Source organism: Schistocerca serialis, chromosome 12, assembly GCF_023864345.2.
Source record: "Schistocerca serialis cubense isolate TAMUIC-IGC-003099 chromosome 12, iqSchSeri2.2, whole genome shotgun sequence".
Taxonomy (NCBI): Eukaryota; Metazoa; Arthropoda; class Insecta; order Orthoptera; family Acrididae; genus Schistocerca; species Schistocerca serialis.
Window position 1 is genome coordinate 8,922,220 of NC_064649.1, and position 10,666 is coordinate 8,932,885.

General features: G+C 43.1%; 1 protein-coding gene across 1 annotated transcript in view; it reads left to right on the forward strand.

Moving 5' to 3' along the window:
• Positions 1–10,666, forward strand: part of LOC126428343 (uncharacterized) — a 91,765-nt gene that overhangs the window by 53,036 nt on the left and 28,063 nt on the right. The window contains exon 4 of the mRNA XM_050090276.1: positions 9,333–9,549. Within this exon, the coding sequence (XP_049946233.1) occupies positions 9,333–9,549 (217 nt within the window). The remainder of the gene's footprint in view (positions 1–9,332; positions 9,550–10,666) is intronic.

Consider the following 10,666-nt stretch of genomic DNA (forward strand, 5'->3'; position numbering starts at 1 on the left):
GCTGCCCACTCTGCCTCCTTCCCCTTACATTCTGCTTAACCCTCTCCTCGTCGAAACTCGCGTTGAAGCCGTCGGCACACGGACCGTGTTGTCGAACGTTAACGTTGAGCGTGCCGAGTTCGACGTGCTGCCGAACGTTCAGCAAGGATACGACTTGTGCATTAGTATTCACAGATAGCACACTCCACACTTTTTTCTAGTTCACTCACTCGCTCTCTTCCCCTCTCCCTCTCCCACTACTTCGGCGCTACTGCCTGTCGACGAATCGCGCGGTGTTTGTGGGGAACGATAGGTTTTCGAGGGTTTTGGGGGGTGGGGGGCGAGGGGAACGCAGCGTCAGCTGCTTCCTGCAGTGCTGACATCATTACCCGTGACCATTTGTGCAGTTAAACTTCGCCTCTACGGGTAGCGCTTGCAGACAAATGAATATTAAAGATACAAACGAAGAGGCTGGCTGTGTGAGCACGCACAGCCAACATGAAAATAAAAGGTTTGTTAATAACACTGAAAGAGGGATTTTACCTGAAATCGTACCAATGACTACAGGTGACAGTTTACGTTTTGAATCTGGAGGGTTATTATTCTCAACAAAAATAAAATATACAGGAAAACTTCTGAATAATTACTTAACGTAGGTATATAGACTTTGTGACAGTGGTAAACATACTAATTCTATTTTGGATTAAATTTTAAAAGGAGCATAAAATTGGACTGTATTTCGTTGGTAGCCCTAGTTTTCAGTCCATGAATACAACAAATAATGTTTCATTTGGCAGATAAAGACTTTTTTGGGCGCTTCATGAGACAATGTCGAGCAAGATTAAATGTAATACCTTCTTTATATGTGACAGGCTCCTCTGTTTATCTTTCCTTTGTCCCCTTCTACCGTGCTCTATTTAAGTTAACTCAGATGCTGTAAGAGCGTAAAACGTTGCGTGCACGTTACTGCATAGTTCGGCCATCTGTTGGTAAAATTATGAAGTATTACGAAGATTTATTGCACGAGCGAGGCGAAGCGAGTGGCTGAGCGGCCAACTGGGCAACTTCGCCAGCCTTCCGTACTTCATGAATGAACTACTTCATTTGAACGCTTCACGGCAAAGAGTGAAATGAATGAAGTAGTTCACGGGAATGAACGAGTTCGACCCATCTCTATTGTGCATACGGTACGTGGGCTCCAACGTAGTATACCCGATCGCGACGCACTCCGGTGGCAGTTGAGGGATGTTTAAAGTTCGTAAATCACACTGTTTACTCAACGAGCGCGCGCAAAATTTCCACGTTAGCTCTATCGAAACGCACATTTCCTCCATCGTCCCCGAAAAGAAAAGTACCGTGTCCAATCAATAAGGACACGAGCTTATAAAAGTTCCATTACAAACAGTGTGGTACAAATTTGGAATACTTCTACGCACAAGATAAACATTATTTCATCATTCCCACATTTTAGTAAAATCTCGAGGTCAGTCTTACTCGATGACTGTTCCTACCCAATAGCAGAATCTTTGCAACATGTGAATTACGAAGCGCAAAAGGAAAAGGAGCAAAATATCTTCATACAAGTAGCGCAAGCTGTCCTGTTGATTAAGCCAATCGAACGTAGTCACCCCTCAAAAAAAAAAAGGTGAACTTATATTACGTTAGGAAAAATGTTTGGAAGTGTCAGGACGCGATCCACCGCCCCAATAGGCATTAAAGTACAGGTCAGTGACGCTACTCATTACACTAAACCAACAACGCAGAACTGGTGATTAAACATATTATATTACCCCCTGCTAAAAATCTTATCGTATATATGTTACTAATTCAAACTTAACTATTTTTTTATTATTTTTAACTATGACAACTTGACAAAGAACAATGCGTTTTGGGTGGATCTTCAGTGCGTCGCTGCCTTCAAATAGCCTACTCTCATAATACGCAAGTTACAATAATTCTTTTGCCACGAATATGATCTTTCTCATTATTTTATTGGAACGAATCACACAGTTAACAACGGGTTTTCCAGTGATTCTCAATTTGCTGGTGCTCAGAAACGGCATATATACAGGGTTATTACAAATGATTGAAACGATTTCACAGCTCTACAATAACTTTGAGATATTTTCACAATGCTTTGCACACACATACAAAAACTCAAAAAGTTTTTTTAGGCATTCACAAATATCGATATGTGCCCCTTTAGTGATTCTGCAAACACCAAGCCGATAATCAAGTTCCTCCCACAAGCGTTTGACTTTGTCATCGGGTGTCAGGGCTTGTAGCAATTGTAATCGGTAAGGCTTCTGCTTTAGCCTTTTCCGTAAGATTTTCCAAACCGTCGGCTGTGGTACGTTTAGCTCCCTGCTTGCTTTACTCATCGACTTCCGCGGGCTACGCGTGAAACTTGCGCGCACGCGTTCAACCGTTTCTTCGCTCACTACAGGGTGACCCTCACAGAGGCATCCAGAAGCTTTAAACTGCGCATACCATCGCCGAATGGAGTTAGCAGTTGGTGGATCTTTGTTGAACTTCGTCCTGAAGTGTCGTTGCACTGTTATGACTGATGTGAGTGCATTTCAAGCACGACATACGCTTTCTCGGCTCCTGTCGCCATTTTGTCTCACTGCGCTCTCGAGCGCTCTGGCGGCAGAAACCTGAAGTGCGGGCTTCAGCCGAACAAAACTTTATGAGTTTTTCTACGTATCTGTAGTGTTTCGTGACCATATGTCAATGAATGGAGCTACAGTGAATTTATGAAATCGCTCCAATCATTTGTAATAGCCCTGTACATATACGCTTGAAATGAATGCCAATATGGCGCCTTACAACTCTGTTGCGCCACCTCATTGGTCAACGCTCAGACGCACGCTCAGAAAATCTGACATGCCAGATATTGCTCTGCACGTTCGGAAAGACTCCCGAACGTGCCATTCCAAGCTATGACGTCAGAAACTCGGCACGCTCAACGCTCAGATGCACGGTCCGTGTGCCGACGGCTTACGGTGCGTTTACATTGAGCTCAGAACATGTTTTTGTTCGGAACATTGTGTGCAACTTGTTCCCTCAACATGTTGGCAACATAGTTCGTTGTCCGCATTCCCGTTTACACTAGCGACCAACACTTCTACGTATTCGCATAGTCTGCTGCGGTGAACCGACAGGTTACTTTGTGTGTTCGCATCAAGAGATACGCTGTGTCAAGTGAAGAGGAAGAATTAATGACATTTGGTGCTGCATTAATAATACTTAACGAAATAAACAGACGAAGAAAACGACGTAGTCGTCGTTGGTAGACCAAAACATACTATAGAAGACGTGGCGGGAATGACATGCTTTGTGAGCTGAATTTGGAAGACGGTTCTGGCTCTCGTAACTTCACTAGGATGTCGCCGTCAGATTTTGAAATGTTGAATATTATAGGAGCAGTTGTTTCAAAGAAAGACACAAATTTCAGAAAAGTAATCCCTGTGCACCGAAGACTTGCTGTTACTCATCGTTTTCTGGCGTCAGGAGACTCCTATCAAAGCCAGCCACATCTCAAATTGTTCCTTATCGCCGGCCGCTGTGGCCGAGCGGTCCTAGACGCTGCAGTCCGGAACCCCGCGATCGCTACGGTCGCAGGTTCTAATCCTGCCACGGGAATGGATGTGTATGATGTCCTTAGGTTAGTTAGGTTTCAGTAGTTCTAAGTTCTAGGGGACTGATGACCTGAGCAGTTAAGTCCCATAGAGCTCAGAGCCATTTGAAGTTCATCATCCAGGAAACGTAGATATTTAAATCCAAACCACTTCGTTTCGTAAAGCGTTTCAGTACCATATCCAGAATTTTTACTTTCATTTTTCTTTTCTCTCGTCGGTACTGAGACAAGAGAGATTTAATTTTTTTGTTACGTCACTGCACCAGCAGCAACTTTTTGTAATGAATTATGTTTGATTTTAGTATTTGTTTAACCTGCGCAACGTATATTCCACAGGCACTCCTCTGCCTCATACAGCGATATCAACTGGAAAATTTTGTCTCGTGACCACTCCATTTCAAATAAAAATGAAAGAGACATAAAATGAGCGCACCTCTACACTCCAGCAAAACAAACACCAAAGCACTCACGCAGAGCAAACGAATACTAGCGCTGCGTAGCGGAATTTAGTGGTAGCAGGGCACGAACAGTGCTTCATTCTCTACCGACGCAGCCGTGGAACATTCATTTTGTGTTGCGAACACGTTGCGAACATCGGTAGTCCATTACCAGCCACGAACAATGTTGCGAACTCAGTGTAAACGCCCCTGAGGGACATCTCATAAATAATACATAGGTCGGTGTTACTCCGGATTTTTTTGATGCAACGACAATAAAAATTGTGTCAGATGTAGTTGCGAGGGTCAGGAAGAAGTAATTAGTTTTTTTATTTCTTGGTACGTACTCTAGCACAAAATTGGCAACATGTAGAAATGGACCCTGCAGTGGTCTCGGGTACTCTGACTGTTGAAGACCAGAGGTCGTACATCGAGGTCGAAACTTTACATACATTAATACTTGTTCCATAGATCATGAATAGGACATTTCGTAATTATGTGGAACGAGTCGCTTTAACAAAAGTTTTCTTTACACAAAAGATTTTTTTTACAGTTACTATTTCATATTTAAAAAAATAATCTATTGAGTACAAGAAGTTGTCATTCAGAAACTCTTTTAATTTGTCTTTAAATGTTCGTTGACTATCTGTCAGACTTAAAATGCTATGTGGCAAAATGACCAAAGATTTTTGTGGCAGCATAAAATTCACCCCTTTCTGTGCCAAAGTCAGATTTAACCCAGAATAGTGAAGTCAATCCCTTTTTTTCCTAATGTTGTAACTATGCACTTCGGTGTTATTTTTGAATGTGGGTGGGTTATTAATAACAAATTTCGTAAGCGAATATATGTATTCCGAAGGTACTGTGAATATTCCTAATTCCTTAATTGAATGTCTGCAAGGTGATATTGCGTGGTCTCCAGCTATTATTCTCATTACACACTTTTGTAGAATGAATACTTTTTCTCTTAATGATGAATTACCCCGAAATGTGATCCCATATTAGATTAGATTGGATTTACTTTCATTCAAATTGATATGTAGTGAGGAGTTCGTCCAGGATGTAGAACATGTCAGAAAAACGACAATACATGTCAGAAAAACGACAATACATGACAAATATTTACAATTCAAACAAAGAAGCTAATGTACCATTCTACAGGTCCAAAGTGGAATGATGTCATTTTTTATTGAACACTATATGAAAGAATCATTTTACAAATACTAATGCACTGAATTTAAAATAAAAAAGTTTTTATTTATTTATTAGGTAATAAACGCGTAATACAACTACTATAATACTTATTTACAATGAACACTTTACTGCACTGAAATTGTGCGGAAGCTATACTGTACTTACACACACACAATCAATTGGTTCTACTAAGAAATTCATCAATGGAGTAGAAGGAGTTGGCCACCAATACATCCTTTAGGCTTCTCTTAAACTGAATTTCATCGGTTGTTAATCTTTTTATGGCTGCTGGCAAGTTATTGAAAATGTGTGCTCCTGTATAATGCACTCCTTTTTGTACAAGAGTAAGTGACTTTAAATCCTTGTGAAGATTATTCTTATTTCAAGTATTGATTCCATGACTTGAGCTGTTGGTTTGAAAAAGTGATATATTTTTAATGAAAGCAGTGAAGGAAAATAGGCATAGTGAGCTAATTTAGTCATATTTATCGCCAGAATTTGCAATTACCCTAACAGCAGAAATAGCTGAACCTACCCGTTTCAGCAGATCATCGATATGCTTCTTCGAATTCAATTTCTCAGCAATGTACACATCCAAAAATTTTCAATATTCTGCCTTAGCAACAGGCTTCTGTTCGTAGTCATTTACTGTACAGAATTGTATATACTGTGTTTTCTCAAAATTTAGTGAGAGTTCACATGCAGAGAACCACTTAATAACTTCCTGAAACACATTGTTTACTATTTCCTCACCTGATTTTAGTTCGTTGCGTGAGATTACTGTACTTTTATCATCAGCAAAAAGAACTAGCTTTGCATCTTCATGAATATAGAGTGGTAAGTCATTTAATACATATTAAGAACAAAAAAAGCAAAAACCCGACGTATATCCACAGTACTTTAAGCGTAGTTTGTGGTGAGTTTACAGTGGACCGTATTACAGTTTCACACCGGATCACTGGTTTTGATGGTGGTCGTACGGGCGTACACGACGATCAGACATCCTCGAGGCCAGAAACGTCAACAGCTGAACAAAGTGTGAAACTTGCGGCAGGTTCTGTCGAAGGTCGCAGTGCGACTCGATGAGGAGCTCTCTGCAGCCACTGGAATTCCTCCAGCATCAGAATTCTGCGTTCTCATAAATGATTTGAAGAAGGGAAAGATTTCTGCGACATGTGTTCCATAATCTTTGACTGCTGAAGAGAAGCGGAAACGCCTGGACATGCAACCTTTCTCAAACAACGGTTCGACCGTGAAAACAACGATTCCACTGTGACAGTCAAGAATTCTCGAGTCAAATTGTATCTATTCGTGAAACGTGGATTACAGACTTCGAACGGGAGTTGAAATCACAGTCCAATGAGCGGAGAGCTTCAGATTCTCCATGTCCAAAAATATTTCGACACGTTCAGTCAAAGCTCAAGCAAATGATGGTTTTTACTTAGTCACCAAGAAATCATCACGAGTAAGTTCCGTGTGGAAGTAATGTCAGAGCACTGTATTATCGTAATTTCATGCAGAATCTGCAGATAAATGCACAAAACTCGACCTCTGTTGCTCCAGGCTGGGCCGCTCATTCTCCACGACAATGCTCGCCTGCATATCGGCAATGTTGTAGCCCAGAAACTGCGCGAATACGGACGGGGAAGTGTTGCCATATACTCCCAACGGCCCCTGACACGAGTCCACCAGACTTCGACTTGTCCCCGAAATTGGAAATACCTGTGCGTGGCTGTCGTTATCTTTCTCTGGAAGAGCTTTCTATCACTATTACCCACGCCATTCGACAGATGAACAGAAGTAGTGAACTGCGTGGAATAATAGAGCTTCCGAGACGTTCGAGTTCACTCACTCATACAGAAGCAGATATACTATATCGAAGAACAGTAACGAGATATTGAAAAAAATAAACGTGAAAGTAAAAATTAGTGCGCATTATTTATGAAATGTGCCTCGAATTTGGAAAATATCTCACAAACTGTCTTCCATTATGACCAATACTGTCCTCAACATGGAATGTTAATCGAAGACAAGTGTATCGTCAGGAGTGTCCCAGGGAACTGTGACAGGACCATTCTTCTTTTCATTATGCACAACAGACCTGATGGACGGACTGAGCAGCTGCTTCCTGAGGACACCATAGCATATGAGAAAGTCTGTGCGAGGGTACAAGATGACCTAGACAGAATTTCTAGGTGTGACTAATTGCAGCTTGCTCTAATGTTGGAAAATCTAACACAGATCAGTATGAAAAACAATCACACAATCTTCAAATGCAGCATAACGCGTCCAGTCACATTAATGTGAGCGTCATCTAGGCTCCCAACGCCAGTGTGCAGTAACCACCCACAGACGTCAGATGGCAGCACTAACAGTGGAGGGTATGCAATGCTTGTTGAGGGAACGTGAGAAAACAGTGCCGTCATTGTCGTAAAGAGGAAATGGGATCCGACGTCCAAAAGGAGAGAATCGCTGGACTTTGGGCCCAGGGCGGATGCATTTCCAAAATGGCCAAGTTTGTTAACCATTCGTGTATCGCTGCAGTTAAGATACAATGTACATAGCAAAATTGCACTAGCCAAAACTGGTGCCGAGGCAACTGTGGTACACCATGCGCCATGGGGGAGGGGTGAATGCTGGCTGTGGAGATTTGTACAGGCAAATAGACATGCAATGTTGAGCAACTGACCACCCAGATGAATTGAGCAGCTACTGACCGTGTGTCCTCGACAACCACTCCAGTGAACTTTGCTGTGAATGGCCCTCTGCAACAGGCACCTGGTTCGTGCACCTGTGCTGAATGCTGTCTGTCAGCAATGAAGTCTGGGATTTGCACGGCAGTACCACAACTGGACGTCCACCGAATGGTGACAGGTGGCCTTTCTCCAGACTAATCACGTTTTACGTTCTGTCGGACAAATGGCCGTCGTCGTGTAAACCCTGCAATAAATGTCGGAAGGGTCCAGTCCTGAGCAGGAGCGATACGGTCTTGTGAATGGTTCCACCGTTTTCCCAGGGTGATGTCGTCATTCTCAAAGACACAATGCATCTATCCTCGTGGATCGTGTCCACCCCTACATACAGGTTGTTTTTCTCGACACAGTGGTATCTACCAGCAGGACAATGCAACGTGCCACACAGCTCACAGTGTACGCGTGTGGTTCAAAGAGTACAAAAATGAGTTTCCTGTACCCCTCTGGCCAGCAAACTCCCTGTATTTAAGCCCAATGGAGAATATGTGGGAGCACCTCAATCAGCTGTTCAGACCACTCATCCTCAGCTGAGAACCCTAGTGCAGCTGGCCACAGCAGTGGAGTTGGCACAGATCCTCTGTCTTTCCTGTACCTTCCAGAACCCCATAACACTCTTCCTCCACATCTCACAGCAGTCCACACAGAAAAGTGTTAGTGGGGTGGCCACGTTAATGTGACTGGATACTGTAGTAGCCTCACCATCTCTCCAAACACTTTGACAACATGCATTTTGCCTCAATTTTTGTATACCTTTAACCTATTGCACCTGTATTTTGTACTAGCTGGTAAGAGTCAAACACGTTCTCCGACATCTAGAATACGTTCACCTCCCTGTTGCCCCAACATCGAGAAGCCAGCACCACTGACTCATCTGTATTTCTCAATCCCACCACCCTCACAGATCCATCTGTCCCCGTCCTCTCACAGGCTCGTCCGACTACCTTCGCCTCCCAGACGTTGAAATCAGTTTTGACATCTACTTGTCCTATCAGCTACATCATACCCTTCCCCATCCGTTGCAAATGACGGCTAACACACACTTTCCCTGCAAAAATCCAGTCCTACTGTGTCCCACCTGTAGACTCTCTGTGGATCTCGTCCTACATCCTGTCCCACCCGCACCCAAACCGCTCACCTAGAGCGTACTCCGAACCCCCGGCACAACCACCCTTTCAGGTTTCGAGACCACTCACATTGCAGTCTCATCAGTCTTCACATAATCATTTTTATTCGTATAAATGCAATTTACGAATGTGAAGTGTGACAGTGAGTCTGCCTCCGTGACACCCCACTACTGAAGTTCGGCTAACCCGTGTGTCCGCGTTCCAGGCCTGTCGGGGAGCCTGAGCGGGGGCGGCAAGCCGCGCTACGGCATGCTGTGCTGCCGGGGCCCCGGGGGGCGGCGGCTGTGGGGGGCGGGGGCGCCGGTGCCCACCCCGCAGTGCCCCCACTCGACGCTCAGCTCGACGCGCAGCTCCGTCTCCAGCGCGCCAGCCTCGCCCTGCCCGGCGCCCACGCCCTTCCTCGTCACGTCGGGGTCTGTCAGGTAACGCACGGTCTGATTCAGTTCTGTGGTCAGGTTCTTATGATGCTCTGATGTACGTCCTCTCACCTGCCAGCACCGTTCCCAGTGTCCCGGTATCTCACCTGTAGTGTCCCCGGTACCGTTCCTGTGATGTCCCAGTATAATACCTTAGATACTTTGGTGTTGTTCTTACGATGGCCTGGTATCATTTGTTTAATGTTCTGCTATAGTTTTCATGATATTCTTGTAAGATTCGTGTAGGTTCCTTAACATTCACAAAAGTTTTAGGTAACTATTCTGATAAGCTTCTTGCAAGTGTCAAAGTTTTGGTCAGATTCTTGTAGGATTGTGGTGTGGTCCTTGCTGGGTTGCATTAATATACTTATAAGTAGTTTTTTTCATAAGTTGTGAGTTATTTCCTATATGTGAAATCAAGTCTGTAGAGGATACTAGATCTGTGCACTGTTAATGAAACGAACATTCCCTCTCCTTTGATTTAAGTTTCAAATAGTTCTAGTCGAAGCACATCTCAAAATCTCACAGTTCCTTGTGCTCCTCATTTTACATGGTGAACATGTTTCTGTGAAATGCTCTACCTGTGACTGTCTTTCTCAGTAACTCCATCATCAGCAACACACAAATTATTAATAGCAGTTGAACAGTCGTGTGAAAGAAACCATTTCACTACATCAATATTCTTTGGTATCGTTCTTACTTCAGCTGACTTGTGAAATATTATAAAGGAATAAAAAATTTGACTTTTAGATTAATGAAAATATCAGTACAATTCAACATGCTTCTTTTTTTTTATTTTCAGATGTTTTCCTATATTTTCTACCAACCCAGCTATGCTATCTGCTTTTCTTGGAATTAAAATTCTGTTTCAAAGTTCTCATATTTGCTTCTTACCAAGAAAATACAAATGGAATAGCAATAGTGGCCTGCTGCAGTGCCTTAATCGATGTGGAAGTCTGTCCTCGATCCCTCATTTGTATCACTAACATTTATTCCCATATCTGTCCCACCTATGTTGTGCACTCCACATTTCTCTCTGTCTCTCAAGATTTACGAACTTTAATTTGATTTGCTCTGTGACAACCTCTCACTAAGTCCACAAATGCTTATTATTAAGTGTAAT